Source organism: Phasianus colchicus, chromosome 18 (genome assembly GCF_987193195.1).
Source record: "Phasianus colchicus chromosome 18, bPhaCol1.hap1.1, whole genome shotgun sequence".
Lineage (NCBI taxonomy): Eukaryota > Metazoa > Chordata > Aves > Galliformes > Phasianidae > Phasianus > Phasianus colchicus.
Genome location: NC_143453.1, coordinates 12,369,324 through 12,389,952, shown reverse-complemented (window position 1 = coordinate 12,389,952; position 20,629 = coordinate 12,369,324). Strand labels below are relative to the sequence as shown.

General features: G+C 41.5%; 1 protein-coding gene across 20 annotated transcripts in view; it reads right to left on the bottom strand.

The window, feature by feature from the left end:
* Positions 1 to 20,629, bottom strand: part of ARVCF (ARVCF delta catenin family member) — a 221,533-nt gene that overhangs the window by 6,981 nt on the left and 193,923 nt on the right. For 19 of the 20 annotated variants that reach the window (XM_031592790.2, XM_031592793.2, XM_090120999.1 and 16 more), the window contains 8 exons: positions 12,640 to 12,767; positions 11,579 to 11,729; positions 10,056 to 10,248; positions 9,255 to 9,366; positions 8,557 to 8,647; positions 7,988 to 8,041; positions 2,788 to 2,879; positions 166 to 279 (listed from right to left, as the gene is read on the bottom strand). In XM_031592790.2, coding sequence (XP_031448650.2) covers positions 178 to 279; positions 2,788 to 2,879; positions 7,988 to 8,041; positions 8,557 to 8,647; positions 9,255 to 9,366; positions 10,056 to 10,248; positions 11,579 to 11,729; positions 12,640 to 12,767 — 923 coding nt within the window. In that variant the 3' untranslated portion in view covers positions 166 to 177. The remainder of the gene's footprint in view (positions 1 to 165; positions 280 to 2,787; positions 2,880 to 7,987; positions 8,042 to 8,556; positions 8,648 to 9,254; positions 9,367 to 10,055; positions 10,249 to 11,578; positions 11,730 to 12,639; positions 12,768 to 20,629) is intronic. The other variant, XM_090120998.1, reaches the window with a different exon arrangement.

The following is a 20,629-nucleotide window of genomic DNA, read 5'->3' as shown; positions in this document are numbered from 1 at the left end:
TCCATTAAAGACACAATGAATAACATAAATACCACGTTTTCAAATCTATTTTCCTTTCTCTGAAAGGACTCAGTTAGCAGTTAGCCCTGAAGAGATTCCACAGCTAAACAGATCATGCACAAGACAAGTTAATCACTAGCACCAATTACCATTAAAATGACCTACCATGCATGCAAATTAGACCCAGGAGTCAACAGGCTGGGGTTTAATGTCACGAGCATCCACCAGATTCACCGAAGCCCTGTTACTCCTGTTAATGTTTTTCCTATTTGTGTCATTCTGCAGCACAGGGTGAGGAGTTAAAAGCAAAACAGAGCGGATTAATCAAACAAAACCACCAAACAAGTCAGCTCAAAGGAGCACAAGGGAAAATTAGTGGTGGAGAAAGAAACAGGATCAGCAAAGGCACAATACCAACAAGAGCACTTGTAGCAGCCAAAGGCTGCACTTCTCTGCCATCATTATTCAAAATGCTTGGCCACTCTTGAGTTTCAAAGCCTCGTTATTGAACAGTTTATAAACCAGAAGACCCCAGAGTTCTCTTTCATAGGACAGGGGAGAGTAGCAGCTACTCAGACTTTGCTCCAGCTGGGGATGCACCGGTGACTGCTTTTGAGGCATAGAACAAGCTGAATTCAGGCAGCCCTTTATCCCTAAAACCAGAAGACAGCATAAAGTATGGCTGCACATAACTGAGGTGAAATATTTTTTATCCCATTCCTCTAAAAGCAAAGCGACTGCTCCCTGGAACTCTGGGTTGTGCTTCACCTCAGACATACACTGGGAGTTTGGGCTGAATGACATGATTTTGAAAACCATGTCCTTGAACTCTGAGTGGCAAAAATAACAAGTATTTGTTAACTCTTCTGCCTTAGCCTATTTTCTCTGGAAAGACATTTTCTGTCAAGGCTGTACTGATCAAAATACTTATGTCACTTAATGCATCTGTTCTCACTGCATCCTCATAATACACATTACAACTGTTATGAGGGGACAAAATTTATACCATTAATACTGGTTCAAGCTGAGCCATCTCTTGTTACTTCAGAGGAATGCTGGAGGAGGGAGCACACACTGAATTCAGTAATCATGTTGTATCAGTTGCAAAAAAAAAAAAAAAAAAAAAGAAACAAATTAGAGAGCACAACCACCTCCAAGTGGCAAAGTGAGAGTGTGCTCTTCTGTCTTCACCAGACCCTGTCAAACAGAAATGTACTGGGAAGGTTTAGACAGAAAGGTGATCACTAGTGGATTACTTTAATGTTACCACATCTGGACTTAGTCAAGAAGCTGCAAGATGACTAAACAAAAAAAAAGTAATGGCTGCTCTCTTATCAAAGAGCTTTCTGGGTGGCAGAGGCTTCCTAAACAACCTATTGCTCTGATACTCACTTATTTCTAGGACTGTTGGAAATAAAAAAGGGGTGGGAAGTGAGCTTCCCGCTGAATCTAAGAGATCAGTGTTTCAGATCAGCCACATTACTCTGGACCATTTACTCAAGGCTCGCTGGTTCAAAACAGGAAGCCATGTTTGGCACTGCAGAGTTGACACAAGACAACGAGCAATTATATTAAAAAGTTTCACTGGGCAGCCTCCAGCAGAATGCAACCATACCCAGAACTGGCAAATTGAGAAGTGAACTGTGCTTAAAACTGCAGCTGGATTTAAGCCATTCTCCAGCATATCCTTCACAGAAAGGGAGGACACAGAAAGAAATGCATGAACAGGCAAATTAACATAGGTGGACTGATACAGAAGGATATCTTCCCGGTCCACAAACAATAGAACGAATTTTCTGCAAATCGCATTTTAATTTCACTTCAATATAGTGTTTCTCTTTCGATTCACTCAAGTTTAATTGTTTCCAGTGAACACAAATCACCTGGATTTTCTGACATTATCAGCAATATGCTGAAGGTTATTAAAGACAGCTTTTTACAGACTAACAATAGTATTTCCTATCACTGATTCTTGATTCACTGAATCTTTTTTTTTCCTCTCAGAAACGACCTACCCTACAAGCTTGTTTTGAGGCCAGGGAGAAGTTATGGCCACAGCACTGTTAGAAGCACTAAGCAACTTTTAAATAAAAAGATCTACTGAAAAGGCATAGCAATGCAACAGAAATTCAACAGAATTCACTACAATACATTTGCACACAACCCTCAAGGCAGAACACTTTATGAAGAGAGATTGTTGTTGTTGCTGTTAAATTAGAAAGTGGTCTAAATTTGTTTTTAGAAGGCACACCCTCAGAAGTACACACATCTCTCCTTCCTCTCCATCTCCTTGGCCCACACCCATTGTCTACAGTCAGGACTCTGAGTGAGTGCTGGTGAAATGAATGCTGCTCACCACACTGCTCTAGACAGATGCACAAGCTGACACGTACTTCTCATGGTGAAAACAATAACGCAGTGTGACGTTCTGAAGTGACTGTTCTCAGAATAAAGACTGAATACAGTTATTCACTATAGGGCAAGGGAATGCTGCCTGCATAAAGATTTTCTTACAACCTCATTCATCTACAAGAACATATCAATTGCCTGCATTTACTTCTGCACTGGAAAGCAGCATTTTGCTTTTATTTCTACTTAGCCAGTGCTAGGATAGGAAATGGTGCTTTTATCTTAACAATGGGCAAGCAAAAAACAGACACCAAAAAAACCCTTTATAGCCCTCTAGTGAGTAACTACCCTGTTCTTGCTGAGCACAAGGCTTGCCGAGCACAAGGCTCTGTTTCTTCTAAAGGCACTAACTGGCATTAAGCAAAAGGGGAATCTCACTTTTAAAGGTTCTTTCTCTGAGGCGTCCCCTGTGTTGTCGCTGGTCTTGTACTTGCGCTCCTTGTCCCGGTGATCGATGGTAGAGTATCCATCTGAGGAGGAATAATATGACAGTTAGGCATGAAGCACAACGAAGAGCAAAATAGAGCTGATGCTAGCAGTATTCTTCAGCAAAGAAACAGGAAAATAGACCATCAAAACCCAAAGATGCTGGCTGCCTGCTTCTCACATATGCTCCAGCTCTGAAATTTTACTTTCACCAGTTTAAAACAGAAAAGCTTTTTTTTTTTTGTATCACTGCCAGATGCTGGCACTCATTAGCAAGCAGAACTGTTTTCATCCCAACCTACTGCAGTTTTGTAGTGTGCCTAAGGAAAGCAGCAAGTTGTCATCTCAAGCCCTGTGGCTAATGAGCTCCAAATTCAGCTCAAATCTTGTGTTCCTTGCTTAGCAGCCTGATTAATTGGCTGTGTTCATTCTCTGAATGCTCTGCAGCATGTTCCCACTCTTCCTGAGCCTGACTATTAACAGGACACACAGTAATTTGAAATAGCCCCTTTCGATGCACTGAAAAAAGGAGACTGTTGAGTCGGAAGAAATGTTGATGCAAACCCTGCTGTGCTAGGACTGCCCTTCATTCCAAAGCAGCACCTGATGGTGCTTTTTCTCCTGACAACTAAGGAACAATATGAAAACGTAATCAGCACACAGAGGAAAAGTGTGAGAGAGCATTATAAAGAAATAGCTTTATATATTTCAGTATATATTCTGCTTTGAATCAGCTCAGCCAACACAAATCTGAATTTCTTTTCCTGATGCATCAGATTTCCCTCGTTATCAGTTACAAATAGATTGTTTCCTGCTCTACTTTGACAGCACCATAATCTGGAGTAAATGACACTCAAATCTATATATTCCTGTAGGCTTTTGCTTTTACCTATGTAACTGAGAGATTGGTAATGTTTTCACATTCTGACAAATCGGGCTCTTAGAAGACCACAAAAAGGTTCTACCCAAAACGTGCATCTCTTGGCATATTGCTGCAAAATGTCACTAAGAAAAGAAGTTGTTTTGTGGGGTTTCCTTGGCACAAAGAGGCCACCTGACAAAAGCAGCCATAGTGACCTGTACCAAACAGTCACACCACAGTTCTATATGATACTTATGCTGGTTACAGTTAAGTTAATTTTACAAGAGCTCAAGTTTTCTACACGTCTCAGGAAACAAAGTGCAGATAGACCTGAGGTAGCACTCATAACATCACGGCTCGTAACGTTACTTGACCATGTTTGAGTTACACATGAAGTACACTGATTTTAAAGCACCGCTACACAGAACTTCACTCACAAGCATTTGTTGACAACAAAGAAGTTAACATTACTGGCTATTCCTTTTGGGGAAAAAAAAAAGGTAAAACCCAAAGCCTACCAGTTGCATCCAGTCACCCAGCCAGAATTTGTGGAGGAATGCATAATCAATAATTCAGAATGTCTAGCATGAATACTACTAGTTAAGTTACATATTAAAGATTCATCGTTCATTTAGGAGTAAATTGTTCACACAGGTATATGCACGAATGACAGAAGCAAGCTGACTCACAGTAATTTGAACACTCAACTGAGAGGTAGTTCTTCACAGTCAAATTTTAATTATACTCACAATGGTGTAACAGATCACTCTGCATTTCTTTACTAGTATCAAGGGTGACCCCAAAACATTTTAAAATCAATTACTAAGACATAAAGAGAAACCTTTAACCTACACCCAGAAAGCAATAGCCATTAAGATGAGGTATGGCAGCTTTACTATTTCCCAGATAACAAGGTCAGAATAAAGACATGAATAATGAAAAACTTAGAGTATGGCAGTTCTTCAGTACTAAAACAATAACAAAGTAAAACCCCACGCTCAACAGGAATCTAACGAAGATTGGGCAAAAAATCCCAAGATTTTGGAGTTTGTACTGTCAGCCCACTGCTGTGTGCCCTGCATGCTAATGGTGTTGCACACATCAGCACTACTGCAGTCTGTGCTTCTGAAAACCAAGCACTGTGCTACAACTTGGTCAAGATATGCAGCAGCAGAGATCAGAAGTTCATGACTGGACCTAATAAAATGAGTAATGTATTGAAGAAGGCTGCATCAGAAAAGTAACACCTCTGTCCCCAAGGACCTCTCCAGGACTAGTGACTACTGCTTCTCTCATCTTTCAGATTGATTCTGAGCAAGTTACCAAAACTAACTTTGTTTCCAGGGCATGAAGGAGACCTATGCTTATCTTACTGCTCCAAGGTATAAATGCATTATTTGCAGCGAATATAATCTAGTTTATAGACAAAGTTTTGTTGGTCAGTAGAGGCACTTAGCATTCTCAGCTTGTTTATTCCTCTCTCACCTTTCTCCTCATTTTCTCTATTGCTTTACCAAGTATCTGCCATTCATTCTGCAGCAACATTCTTATGTCATCACAAATGACATGACCAAATGCCTTCTGAGTGTCAATCCATCTATGCTCTCACACAGCTCTCAGCTTATAAAGACACACAAAGAAGGAAGGGAAGAAAAAGGAGAAGTTATGCCTAAAGACATGCAGGTCTGAGAGAAACTTCTGAACTATGCATCTTTGTTTTCAACAATTCTCAGCTCTCTAATGATATTGGCAGACTGACTGCATCTTAACTAAGGCTCAGGTAGTTTTGAAGGACTCACAGATTCAGCACATAGCCTTGAGATCACAGTTCTGCCACTCCTGCAGACAGCTCAGGGTCACAGCCACCCTGAGGCAGCACTGCAACAGTAAGCATCGCTGATCTTCAGATTACTCTGTGCAGAGTCTCCTGTCCAGAGCTGATGAAGTCTGACAGACCAGAGCCATCTCTGCACAAGGCTGTCTATTGCATCCCACAGTAACTTATAACACACCTGTTTTTCCATTTCCCAAGGTAACCAAGCTCTGCCTAGGTGCTCTCATTGCCCCACACAACAGGAAGCTGACTGGTCCAGTACTTTCAGTCAGTGTGGAACACATCTTTCTTTATCTCTAGCCACATTTAACAAAAAAGGAAATAATTTCCTTTACTGAGAAGAACTTACTGAGAAGACGACTTCACAGCATCGGCAAACAACCTGAGATAACAGCATGCTTCTTTTTGCAGTCTTGGAAAAAAGGCAACATCAGTTTAGCAGTAAAGGGCCAGGTACCAAGAGGACTTAACTCTGATAAGAGGCAATAGTGGAGCAGCCAAAAGATAGTGATGTTCTGGAACAAGCATGGTCTTCTAAACTGCAGAGAAGGATGAACACTGGGCTCAAAGGGTGCAGCTGAAAGGATGGGTATCTCTAACATGCACAGCATGGAAACCCACTGAATTCTGCAGTGACACATTCTAATATGTTTGGTAGCAAACTATGCTGCCTCAAAGTGGTACACCAGAATGGTGAATTATGAAACATGGGAGCATCTGAATTAAATGAAATGAACATCACAAAGTTGGAGGCTGATGATAATTTCTAGAAGACAGTGAATATACAGTAGAAAGATCTTAAGGCAAAAGAAGTCAGAAAGAAAGACAAAGGGAAAAAACACCACCAAAAGCAGGGCACAGGACTTTCTGCAATAAAAATGAAAAAGACATGAGCTGGGATGCTGAACAACTGTCTGATATTCAGTCATACATTTTCTTGGCAAATGTAACTGAATTTTCCATGTCTCCTGGAGGCTCAGAACTTTGACTGGTGTGGAACATGTGGAGATGTGATTAAACAAAGCTTACTGGAGGTAATAACCCAGAAATGTGTATAGTGATGTTCTGTTCCCAATACCTGCAAGTTCACTTCAGAATGGAAAATAGAACAAAAAGTCCTCCAGAATGTAACAATATCCACAATGAGGTTAAAATCAAAATACTTATTCTAGACCAGTTCCTCCTGTAAGAATGCACATAAGATATGTAACATGCAGCACTTGGAAGAGCATGAAGGAAAGAGATGAAGTATTGTTAATCTGGTTTCCTAGAACTAAGGATAGAAGATTGGATAAATTCATGCACTCCCTTCTCAACTGATCTCTGAAACCTCAGAAAGTCATAGCCATATTGGAGATGAAAGCACCCAGGAGATGGGATCAGGAAAACTTCAGATTTCATCTTCTAACAGCACTGAAAGAATTGCAGAACAGAATAGCTCAGGCCATCTGCCTGATTTCATATATATGCTGTTAATTTGCATTTCTCTTGGTACTGAGATATATACCAGTAACTCCTGAAAGCACGAGGAAACAATTAATCCTGAGACTATAAACATTCAGCACTGCCCAGAGTGCAGCACCTGCTTGCACGCAGTTATGCTGCCATGCAATCTTCTCTGCAGTTACTTTCTTCCATTGTGAGAACAAATGTTGTAGCGTTCCCTTAGGCTAAATACATACTGACAGGTGGATTCAAGACAGGTGGTACCTCATTTTCTAAGAATATGAAAGGTAATCAGTATCTGTTATTCACCTTGGTTCTAACTTAATAATTTTTCAGCTATGAACACAAATAGCAGTATATCAAACAGTTTGATTTGAAGGCAGTAGTATGGATATCTTAAAAAAAAAAATACTACCAACTGGAAGGACTAAATCAAATTCCCAATGGAGCAGGCAGTACCTTTATCTGCCTGAGTAAAGCAAAAACCCACAATTCTGCAAGTCAGAAATTGCAGAGTTTATCAGTCTCAAAGCACATCACTGACAGTAGCTGGAAGTTGTCCATCTGAAGGACAAGTCTGGCTCAGTTAGGTGAAGGTACATGAAAAGTAACATCAGGAACATTGCATGTACCAACATTCATATGTTACCTACAGAAAACAGAGGCAGAGTAGATTTAAGCTCCCTTTGAAGTACCTTTTCAACTTTATCCTTTTCCAAATCTGCAACACAGAATGCAGCTGCCTCAAGGGACAGAGGCTAGAATGAAAATTTCTGTACTACGCTTAAAGTAGTGGATAAATTAGTGTGTACACTGTACATGCATTTAAGACAGAAGGAAAGAAAGGAAAAAAATAGCAACAGCCAACCTTTTGAAAGGTAACATTCTGTTTTTAAATGTCAACTTCATCCATTTGAGAGAGTATGACTCACAGAAAAGTTGAACTTTCCTGTAAGTAGAAGTGTGCTCTACTGAAACAGACACGAGGTTTGATCTATGACTGAATTTACCTGGGCCAAGTTCATCCATAGGTATCATATCACGACTCCCAGTTTTCTCATTATCTGTAAGACAGAAGCATGGAATAACTATAACTACTCAAGTTACATTTGCTGTTCTCAACACCTGGTGCTTCAAAATTAGTCTCAGAACCAGAGAGGTCCTTAAAGTACTGCATTCAGACCTAGAGAAGAATTATTTAACTGCCATCCATTCAGAAAGGAAAATATAATTTAAGCTCTCCAGACAGCATATGAAATCCTTATTTTCTGCTTTGGACTAACTACCATTTAACAAGCTTCTCTTAAGTTCTATCTTACACCTAATCCCAAATTCTCCCAGATTATTTTAACTGATTATGCTGTTTTCTCAACTTGTATGCAGTATTGGCAGTGCACATTTTGCAAGAGAAGGAAAACTACAGACCAATCATCTCATTACTGTGAGTTAAAAAGCACTATATAAATAATACATTTACCCCTTCCTGTCTTGCCCTTCCTTTCACCTCCCATAACACTGTTGCAGCAAATTCAGCAAGCAAGCAAAACACATACAGAAAGTGGAAACTAGCAGAACTGACCTTGACTTTTATCCACCAGCGGCAAAGTGCTGTCATCATAGCCAGACCTGCCAGCAGTGCCCTTGGAACTCTTTGGCGTCGCAGAAACAGACTTCAAAACAAAAATTAGGTAAATATGAAACTGCTGTTCTGGGAAATCAAACAAGTACACAGTACGAAGTGAGATCACACACTGGTTCTAAATCCACTCCTGTTAATAGTATGGCAGAGGAGTTTTCTTAAATTTTATTTTCATATAGATTTGTTAGTGGAATTTTTTTTTTTGGTGTTATCTAGACCAGTGCATTGTTGTCTGTAAAAGGAGCTCAACCTTTTCAGAAGAGAAGGTAAGGGGGCTGCACATCAAGAACTAGTGACTGCCCTGGGCTGCTGCCTGAAATAAATTTCACATGAGAAAAGAAACAGTTGACAAAAGACATGCTAATTCTTCCTTGAGCAAAGCACATGCACTTGGCCTACACAACGTGGCATACTTCCAAAAACTAAAAAGCTACATTTCATAGACCAGTGAAAAACCTATCCATGAAGTTAAGTGCATGATGTTACAACTGAACAGGTTACAACACATTTTTCCATTACCTAGAAGAACAGAATTAAAGCATATTATCTATCAGACACTAATACTGCATTAAGTGAGGGCACCTTCCAGTCAGGCATTTCCACAACTACTAACTAAACCTAAGAGCCAGCATTCTTACCTGGAAGTGTGATTTGTTCCAGCCATCTTTCTGCAGAGCATTTCGTAACTCCTTGTAGCTCCAGATCATCTGAAGAACGTGAGATGCTGCTTTTGTTTCCCGAGGAGACTGGCTGATTTGCAAAATAAAATCAGAATGTTAAATATCAAGCAGTATAGGACTATTCATATGTCAACTTCTCTGCACCAAAACAATATCCAGGAGGTACCTACTACTTCACAGAGCTTCACATTGGCTTATTAGTTTTAAAATGTATGTGAAATAATTCAGTGACTTCTTCATAAAGTACAGGTATTTGCTGACAAAAGAATCCAAGAAGTCAGAATTTGCAGATTTTTGTGTTTTCACATTGCATTCATGGGCAAGCACGGAGGCCAGGGTGTTCTTTTCATTGTGCAGTTGTCACTGATAGAAAACAGATGGATTTCATTCTGCGTGGATTTATTTTCAGAAAAAAAAAGAAACAAAACACAGCAAACACACACAAGGTCTGAGCTGCCTCTAGCCAAAACAATTACTGCACATCCTTAACCACCTTATTTAAAACAAGATTTCATCAACGGCAATCCTTGAAAGGATTGGTGACGTATTCTAAGATGTCATGTTCTAACAGGCTTTCACTCTATTTTTTTTTTAAGTTACAAATCTACTGAAAGGGTGACTTTTTATTGTGTATACATTTGTTTAGCTACACTTCTGAAAGGCTACAATGGCTTTGGAAAGCAAAAAACTACCGTGTGGGGTGGTATTTTCAAGTTTTGCAGTGAGTTTTCATACATTTTGCTTTCAACTGTTACTCACCTTGACTTGCTGATAGCCACCAGCTTCTGAATGCCCTGTGTCTGGATCAGAGATCTTGCATTTTCTGAGCTGTCAGTAATGATTTCATGGATTGTGTTCAATACAGCAACCACTGTATCCTCTTCCAGGTTCTTTGCAGGTCTCTGCTGCCTGCTGGGCAAATTTCTAACCAGCTCACCCATGGCATAACTACCTGGAAAAGTGGAAGAGATACCACTGCTCAGCCCTAGCTCTGCCTTCAACTTCCCATCCTGAATGAAAAATTCAAGGCTGCTTGCCAGGTTAAAAAAATTAATAATGCAAGTGTTTTGAACATCATGTCTGTAACTTTATGGTGCATTTATCATTTATTATTTCAAGGTGATTAAGAGTTGATATCCAAAACAAAACTCCTTCATCATGAATATTAAAAGGCTGAGAGGGAAAAAAATGCAGACTTCCTTATGATTTTACAGCCAACATCTATCATACTTCACGATGCCTGAGGCAAAAAGCATCCAGTAGCTGCTGCTACAGCCACATATTCATGCTAATACACGCACATGGTTTACTCAGTGTAGTCTTCTAATAGGCCTTCTGGGGCAAGGTGTGCAGCCATGCATTTATTAACCTTCTTCTGACAAAGGTAGGAGTATTTCCTCCTGGGTCCAGTTAGCCTTCACATCATATGGTGCCGGAGAAAAACCAAAGAGCTGGGAGTTTATCACTCCCAGGTGTGTGTCTGCACCATTCACCTCGCTACACCTCTGAACTATTAAAAGAGAAACTTGATGTGTTAGGGCAGAATTCCACCTGGCCATTTGTTAGTATCAACTTGGATGATGGCCCTAAACAATTGCTGAATACTTCCTGTCCTGACAAGTCATACTTTAAACAGACATCAGTTAAATACAGAGGCATCCAGAGGAAAACTCAACTGACAGCCGAACCTTTCCGATTACATGCACACAAATGCATATTTACCCCATTGGAAAGGAGCTAGTGAGCACTGCTGGAAAACTAATTTAAAGACTCTGTCTCTGGTAAGTTGGTTAGTATCCAGCTTCTACAGTAACTGCCAAGAGAAGGAGGTCATGATGGAAAAAAAAGGGAAAACCCTAGATTTTCCTTCATGACCCCAAGCAAGCTCAGCCACCAATTTCAACAGTGGGCCTAAGGAGGAACACACCTGTCAGTAACCTCTGCATGTGACTAGTAGCAGGTCCATGCCAGCTGGAGCTAAGGAAGAGGCAAGCAGTCTGTTAACCCACCCAGTCACTGCACACCTACACATGCTCCCCTCTCCTGCAAAAATCTATATTTATTTTTAGTCCTTAGGAATCTTTCTTAAACCACGGATTGTTTAAATGGACAGGAAATACATTCTGAGATGAAAACCTTTCACTTGGTGGCTACGCAGAATAATCTTGGAGAACAGTGATAGAAACTGCATACAAAATGAATCCTCAGCACAACCGACAAAAAGGAGACGTCTCTCAAAAGCAGCCAGGATTCCAGCCTGCTAACACAAGTTCTGAAGATACCTATAAGGTCTTTATTGCGGCGATCCATGGAAAGGTTTCTCAAGGCAATTGACACAGCCCTCACAACCTTGTCAGAGTCGGACTGGAGCAGCTCCACCAGCACTGGCAAGCCTCTCTCTTTCCGCACTGTTGCACGAATGTATGTGGACCACTGATCAAAACAAGGAAAACAGAAACAAAGTATCGTGAGCTCACATTCCCACTCCTTCTTGCCTTTGGTATTTCTTTCAGTGCTGTAATTCATTTTTTTCTCCTGTGAACACCAGTTAAGATGTGTATGCTGATGCATCTGAAACAAGCTATCAGTCATGTTCATCAAGCACCAAAGAGAAAAGGATGTGGAGGTTCAGCCTGCAGCTTAGTAAGCTGATGGAGAAAGAGGACAGAAACAGAAGGAATTTCATTTGCCAGCCAGCATCTGTTCTGTACACATCACAGTGTGAAAACACATTCCCCTGGATTAGGAAAAATAGGTCATTTGCAGGGAACAGTAAGGCATCTAAAGCATGTTATCTTCTTTCACCTTCAATTTTGTGCTATTTTACTCTGTTTCATGATTGATTTTAAAACAGGTATTCAAGACTGTTGCAAAACACCACCCTGCTGATCTTCAGGCTTCTGCTCGCTCCAGGTTTGCCACACAGTTCTAGAAATGATCAGGTATCTCTTTGAGCATTACCTGATTAGTACTGGGGCTGGCTCAGAGAGAAAATCAGAGGACACTTCGGAGTACAGTTTCTCGAGCAATCTGACAGCCTAATGAATTAAGCATTCACAACAGGACCATCTAACAGTAAGCTTTTCTGAAGGGATGTGGCAACAGTTAAGTAGTTTAAGTAGTAAAACCAGCTCCTGGTTAAACTGTCATGAGCTCAGTGACATTTGCACATAAACACCATCTGTTCAGAAGATGCAAAGCATCTTAAGTGGGCAAATGAATCGGAAATAATTTCTCCACATTCTTCCTTCTTAAAGGGCACAAGGTAACAGTGCAGTTACAGTGGATGTAGTTTTGTTCTTTACTTGCACCATGTAATGACTGACGAGAAGATTGCACTCACCGTCCAGTTGCCAGCACTGAGATTCTGCAAAGCCCCTGCTGCAGCTTCCAGAGTGTTAAAGTTCTGACTTTCGGTGAGGATGGAGAGGTACAGTCGGACCACATCTGGCTGGTACAGTAACTCAAAGCCTGCAGGTGGGGAAGAGGACAAGGGAAGCAAAAAGAAGTAGAGAAGGCATATATGAACAAACCTTTATTTCATCACATTAGAGAACAGCCAAGAGAAAGCTGTGCTACGGAAAGAAGGGTTTCTGCCATATTCAGAATATTTTATTCACTCTTGTGAACACAGCTAGACTGAAGGTCCCTTTGATTGTTGTTAAGTTGATCATTCTTTCTGAAATCTGTGCTATGCTATAGAACTGTCTAGCAGGTTGAGTATATGTAGTACACGTAGTAACAAGGTAGCATGAGAATAACTGAACAATTCTTATTTTGCATCTGCAGACTGTAAATTCAACTTGCACTCTTTTTTTTTCCATTCAAATTGTCTCAGACATCAACAAACAGGTCACAGAGAGCAAGCTACAATCCATCATCCACCCCCTTCTCACGCCTATGTGAGGAACAAAAGATGCAGGATGTCAAAATGACTAGAATTCTCACCTGGTGGGAGCAGGGAGAAATACTGCCTCCAGTTCAAATATTAGGTAAAGAAGTACACCAGCATTGCATTACACTGGGAGACTGCAACAGACACATGATAACTAAGTATCCCCAGAGTCTCTGCTGCAGCTTTGCAATTTAGGCACCTCAGGAATGGGAACTATTCCCAGCTCTGCCACGCACTTCCTTTTGTGATGCGGAGTAGCTGATAGTTGCATCCACGTCTCAATTTCCTCATCTCAAAAGATTAGGATTTATCTATCTGACCACAGTACAGTGGGGCACCGCTTTAGACAAGGACTAAAGTGGCAGTTCTGAGTTAGTAACAAATTGTGGATATTTTCAAGCAATTTTACCTACCTTTCGTCACTAAGTGTCTCACAGCACCGAACTGATGAAGGAAGAATATGCAAGCATCCAGTTAGAGCATCAAATAGGATCCAGGAGATCATAGTGTTGTTCAGAAAATTTCAACAACAAAAAAATAACTTCCCTAGAATTGCTTTGGTGAGTGCAGGAAAGCACAAACCACCTACAGATAACAGTGACTGCAGCTGTAAGACATTTCTGAACTGATGGCTTTTGGGGAGTCTGCAATTAGCAGGTGTCACTTGTGAAAACATTTATGGAAAAAAGAATGGCATGAAAGCAAGTATGACGGTATGAACGAGCTTGGGCAAGCAGGAAATTTGAAGCTTGTCTTGAATAGAAGACTTTTCTTTTTATATGCACAGACAAAAAGAATGTTTCTCACATAATAAGACGCTGTCCCACGAGTGCACCATAACTCAAAGCAAGTTTTCCACTAGTAAGGCAGGAAACCTACAAACAGAAATCACGCCCTCTCTTCAATACTTTCTCTTCACAAATCACCCGCTACTCAAATACGTATTTTTATCACATTTCAGACATCTCAAATCAAACCTAAAAGCAAGAGAACTGAAAATGCTATTCTATCGAACGGATATACTGTCAGAAACTTCCTTTTAGAAATCCTCTGTCGCTGAAGAGGATTAAAAAGCCTTCTAATATGAAAGCCTTACATTTTTGCTCTGCTTTTCCCTACTTTTCATCATAGTTACAGCTGTGGCACTACATTAGCAAGGCCAGGTTAACACCCTTGGATGTACAGGGCTTATTTATCCCACTGAAGATACACTTTATCAGCCAAGGCTTTATCTGCTCCACACCAGAAAACTGATCTATGCACAAGCATCCACGAGCTGCGATGTGCTATCTTACACATTCCCTGCCCAGCTTCCTCACGTGCATTCCAGCATGGCTGCATTCTTTTTCAACTGCTGGATTGTTAACCTGCTCCAGACCGCTTTTACTGCCACCACCTGCTTGTTACACGACACCTACAGATAAGTGCAAGCTGCAACAGGTGCCAATCCCCAAAGGCACCCTGCCAATCCGTACCGCTTTCTCTCCTCTTCTCTGCTGTCCTCTCCTTGCTCTGGGATCACTGCCCCCTGTATTGAATGCTCAGAAAAACTCCAGTTATGTAACACATGAAGCATGAACAGTTGTACAGCTCTTGTCTGTTCCTTGAATTATCTGACTCCAGGATGACCTCCACATCACCTCTCTCCTCTGCTGCTTCACAAGGTGAATTGGCAATCCCAGCACTCCTCAAGAAAAAGCCCTGCTGCCTGCTAAGTGTGTAGTCTTACTTTCCTGAACACTAAAAATCTCTTAGGATAGCTTACCAGAATTTGGGAGCTGTGTTATCTTTCATGGAAGCTTAGCTGAAGCATGAATCAGATATGCAAAAAGCTGAAAGTAGGTTCATTAATTTTCAGAGAAAACTCATACAGAACACGTATTGCATCTGTATTTGAGCTCAGAGTAGCCAGCCATTGAGCTGAGTGCAATTCTGCAGTCAGTCTTCTGACGGCTTTGTTCGAAATTGCCTGGCCACAACTACAGCATACTTGGCAACTGCCCCACAAGTTGCCTCCTCTCCTTTGACTTAAGTGCAGTCTGAAATTTGCCCTTTCTGTTCCCTTTTGGTTAGACATCCTTTCTTCCTTCTCAAGGTATGAATGCTGAGAAGCACAACAGAAGAACCCTCTCACCTCCACTTTCCTCCTGCGGCCAGAGCTGTATTCCAGTCACGCACCTCTTGCTCCCTTTCTGTCATTACTTCTCTTCATGCATGAAAGCCTCTCCTTTTTCCTACTTACTACTGTTAGAGCATCTCAAAAACGTCCCCCACCTCTGCTCAATAACACATAGCATTTCTTCTACCCATCACCAATGCATTTCTGCTTTGGGCTGTAATCCCTTAGCTACCTTGGTGAGCAATCCTCACTTCATTCCATACGACCCCATTTTCCAACTGTATTTATGCTGCCCTATTAACATCTGTTTTAAAAGGAGTTAATTAATGCTATACACCATATATGAGACTTCCTCCTCCCTGACCTTGGGGGCCCCCCACCTGCTGCACACTTCCAGCACTGCATATAACCTGTGCTAGCAAACTGCAGGCAGGAGTTGCTAAACCAAAGTATTAGGAATGACTCTCATGGATAACTGCTCATTAGCAGAGATGACCTGATAGCAATAAAGTTACTTCTACACCAGAGGGTTTCTCCCTCATTGACAACAAGCTGACACTTTTCATAACCATTATACTCCCCTAAAAAGAAACAAACAAGTTTTGTATTTTCTCCATCTACCTCCTGTCCTAACGAGTCCAGTTTTGCTATTTATAGGATGCTATTTCTCTGAATTATTATAAATTTCCTTCCAGCACTGCATGGAGGCCTCACACATCTTTCTGCAAAGTGCTTCAAGCATGTTCCTGGGAAGCACAGCTGGTCTCACTTCCATTAAGCACCTGCTTCACTTCTAAACTGATTTCCTTAATTTCAGGATCATCTTAATTATTTTTTTCAGGTAATGCTGCCTTTGTGCAATCTATAGCTAGTTGCTTATATCCCTTTTTTTAAATAAAGAAAATGAGAAAAGGAGGGTCATTAGCAATAGGTAATATATCAAATGAGAAAAACAGTATATGCTTTTCTTCTCCTTTAATAAAACTGTTATGGTTATAGCCCAGATTCAGCACTGCCCTACCAAACATCATTTCTCCCAGAATAAATGAGGCCTTTTCCTTAGGTTACAGACTTGTGCTGAGTTGCAATCTATACTGTTTCCTTCTGGAAAAGCACGGAGATAAATCTTTTATTTCTCCCCCTTCCCCCAACTCCACTGTAAAATGCAAAGCAAGCCATTTGGCTATATTAGCTTTTCCCTTTCAGACAAATGGAAAATGCCTTGGACGCTGATGTCACTGTGTCAGACATATTGCAGCACCTAAGCATGCTCCCCAGCTGCTGGCATGAACGCGTATACAAAGGAAGACCTTCCACATTAAACTCACCTCCACCAACACACTGTGGTTTCAACCTTACAGCAAAAGGAAGATGAGCTGCTTTGCATCCAAGTTGTTTAAAATTGGCAATGGAGTTAATTCTGTGCCATGTCCACCCTGCCAGGTGCTGCCAACTGGAGCATCCTTTGTTTGCCCACAGAACAGTAACAGCACAGACAGCAATTTTAATCCTGAATGTCAAAGGCCTGAGGAATGACCTGAAGAACCAAACCAGCCCATTCAACTCTCAGCCACGTGCAGCAGTTCCTGGATCACCTCACCCACGAATTTACGTGCTTTCATTTTAGCAATGATGACATTGTGCCTATACTTGACTACATTCTGGCAATAACAAATTACTTCATCAGGTTCCTCTCTCTGATATACCAGTTTAATCCCACATTTAGACATCTCTCTTTGGAGCAAGGTTGCTAAACCTAATTCCCTTTACAACTCATACAATTTAGGATTTATTGTCACCCTACAGGCACAGGAAATTATACACATACATATACTGGTCAGATTAGAGTCCTACTGCTGGAGCAGATGTGATGCTTTATTTTTATCCTTCTAAAATCTCTGGCTTGCTGTTCCACAACAAGCAATTTTCATATAAGTTAGAAGGATATAGGGTGCACTGTAGGAAATACAAAACAAAAAAGCTTAGTTACTGAGGGAAAAACAACCCTAAAGTCACTTAAATTAACTCTGACAGTTACTTGTTCCTGCAGTATTTACTGAGATGTGTACATTGCTGTTTTAATTCAGACCACTTTTGAAGCAGATTTCCCAACTGCCCGTACTTGCTGCGCTTTAGTTCCCAACACACAGCACTTGCAGCACCATCTGGACACATCGTGGGATGAAACTAAACCAACAGATGCACTCCAGGACCACATCGAGGGTGTGCTAACAAGGAATGTGAGCAAGTTCAAGAGCTGCTTGCTGATGTGCTCACTCACTGTGCTGGCCAGCCAGCGCAAGATGCGACAGTTACCGGCAGATGGAGTGAGAGCCCAAACCGCAACTTCTCTGCAAGGTCAAACACTAACAGACTTTGTGGGAAAAAGAAAGCAGCTGCCTCAGTAAGTAGGAAGCTACGAGCCAAAAGAAGTAAAAAATCATGTCTCTAAAAGAAACTAGCATTGTGAAAGAAACGCTTCACAAATTTTGGGCTCCTGCCCTCTGTTGTTAGCAGGCTGCAACCTCATTACAAACTGTGCAATTCGTGCTTTGCAAGTCAAACAGTTGTGAGCCAGAATTCAGAATCTTCTACAGAAATATTTTCAGAACGTAAGCAGCCGATCAGTCTAGCAGCTCAACACCTCCCATGCCAGGAATGCCTTACCCCACAGAACATTTAAAAAGGCAAAGGGCGGGGGGAAGCGGCTGGTTAGTTTTGTAAAAACAGCAATCAGATCCTTAAAACAATGCTAATAAAACAAACATGCAATAAACCCCATCAGCCCCACTCCATCTGTATGCTGTGTTTCAGCACCCAGTGCACAGCTTGAACGCCAACCTCAACTTGCAAGATCCTTCTAATTGAAAGGCTTAACAGTAGTGAAAACACAGCCAGCTCCAACAGAGCCAAATGCTCGGAATAATCGATGGAGAATGCAGCTTGATACAGGTGCATATAAGAATGTCACACAACAGAGGCACAAACTTGTTCAGTGGATGAAACAGTAATAAATAGGTAAAAGGTTTTTAAAGTCCTTGTAGCTTTCACTTCAATGTGCAGCACAAAGCAGGACAGGTATTATGCTTACTGCTGAGATTCAGCCAAGAATGCAGCATCCACCACCAAGCAGGAGCTCCGACAGTGGGCAGTGTTGAAAAGAAGAACCAGAATAATATGGGACACATGAGACTCAAATCACTCTTAAAAGAATGTTTAAGAGGAGATTTTCTGTTCAGAAAAGGAACACCATAGCGTTTGACCTTTCCAACTGACCTAAGTCACAGAAATGCTTCCCAGTTTACCATCCAGTGCCACAATGCAAAAAGCAATGGCTTGCTAGCTAAAAGGGGAAGCAGCCCCTCATGCCACAGGGATGTAACAAGGACATCAATAGTACTACAAAATGTGGAGGTATGCAAAAAAAACAAGGAGCTAATCTGCAGGGAAGGCAGAAAAGCAGCAAGGAAAGGGAACAGGAAGGCGAGGTGGTGCAGGAGAAACAAGGATGCCTGAGAAAACAAACTGTCTTTTGCTATTTCTATTATTCTTTGCATTTCTTAAGCTCCACAAGCTGTCACCAGGGTGTCTCCTCTTACTGTGATGACTCTCTATGAAATTGATTATATTTCATTTCATATCAAAGAATATGCAATTTAACAAAGAGATGGCTCAATTAAACACAACCTATTTTGACCTTGTGTGAATTCCAATGCTTCTGCTTTCTGTGAGCAAGTATTTTAAGACTAAAACAGCTCTCCCTTTCCAAAGGAGCTGCAAGCAGCATTCCTCCCAACAGCAACTGACGCACTGCCCAGTAACAAAGGCTTTTTTCAAGCCTATGCAGCTAAGTCTCTTGGCAACAGGAGATGTTCAGTTAACAACTCTCTTTCCTCTGTTCAGTAATCAGTTGAGAAGGCTCTGGAGGACCAATACTTAATAAGGATCTGAACGCTGCTGCAGATAACTAGAGCACTACCCAAGCTACCAGTTCAAAAGGAGAATACAATGCCCCCATAGGCTGTTACTGAAGGGCAGGAAATACCTGGCAGCAAGGCTGATGCAGAGAAGACTGAATTGCTAAAGGTCTCCACTCAAAGCAATAGCAGGCATGATGGTGAACTGTAGCACATTTAAACTTTTGTAGGTCACTTTTAGTGGTTCTTTTGTGAAACACCATTATTACAAGCTATAATGCTGAGGATCTAAAGTAAATGTTAAGCCCTTTCGCCAAATGATTAAAATGGATGGCATGCAAATAGCCTCCCTTACCCCAGTCCTTGAAGGCTTCAAGTATGGTACACGAACCATTAACACTGCTTTAGGTCTCTACCTGATCCAAGTTCTTTTTTATTTACTTCACAGTGATAACAGAATGCATTTTCTTTTAAAGGGAGTAGGACAGACATGTTATTTCTAAGATCACACACTGAACACCATTCTCTCTCTCTCACACATGGCACACACCTGGGAGTCTCCTCTTTATAAGCTCCATACCAAAAGCAATCTGTTCGAAAGCACAGGTTCCCCTTTTCCCACAATCTGCTTACCAGGGTGTTTGCAAGCCCCCAGAATGGACTCCAAGCCTGAGAGTGCAAAATCTCAAACTGAGGGGTGGTTCAAAATCCTGGCTCACACATGGAAAGGAATAAGGACAGAATTCTCAGCAAAGGTCTGCCAGCTCTGCCATGTGTCACAGCACGATGCCACTACTCTTGCAAGGGTATCGTACTCAGGGTAACTCAGGCACACCTTGGACTCCAAGCTATAGGTGAACACTCCTGCTTGGAGAAATTCTGAGCATTCATGGTAGTTTTATGGCAGTTTACTCCTGCATCAACTGCTACAGCATTTGGAGACAGAAGACAGATGAGGCGTATCACGCCGGGGATCTCACTGACAGCAGATCAATACGCTAGGAAAGCAGAAATGCAAATACTCCTGGATGCAAACAATCTTGCTTGCTGCCTCCAGGGAAGCCTCCTTAAGCTACCAGGTTGGACATGTGCCTCTAACAGCTGATACCAAAAGGACAGTGGGCACAGGGTTGATGCACATGGCACCAGGGACTTCTTAATCAGACAGCAATTTGGCCCGTGTGTACAAGATCAATACAAAGCAGACCATCGATCACATTATGTTTCTCTGAGAGGGAAAACCTGAATTTCCAGACATTGTCTGCTGCAGAACAGCAATATTAGAACAACAGTGGACAAGGTCAAATGTCCAGGCTGCTTCTTTCAGACCTCAGAGACACTGCTGCTGTGATTGACCACGGGTGCTTCTGATGAATCTGTTCCTGTCTCCACTGCCATCCAG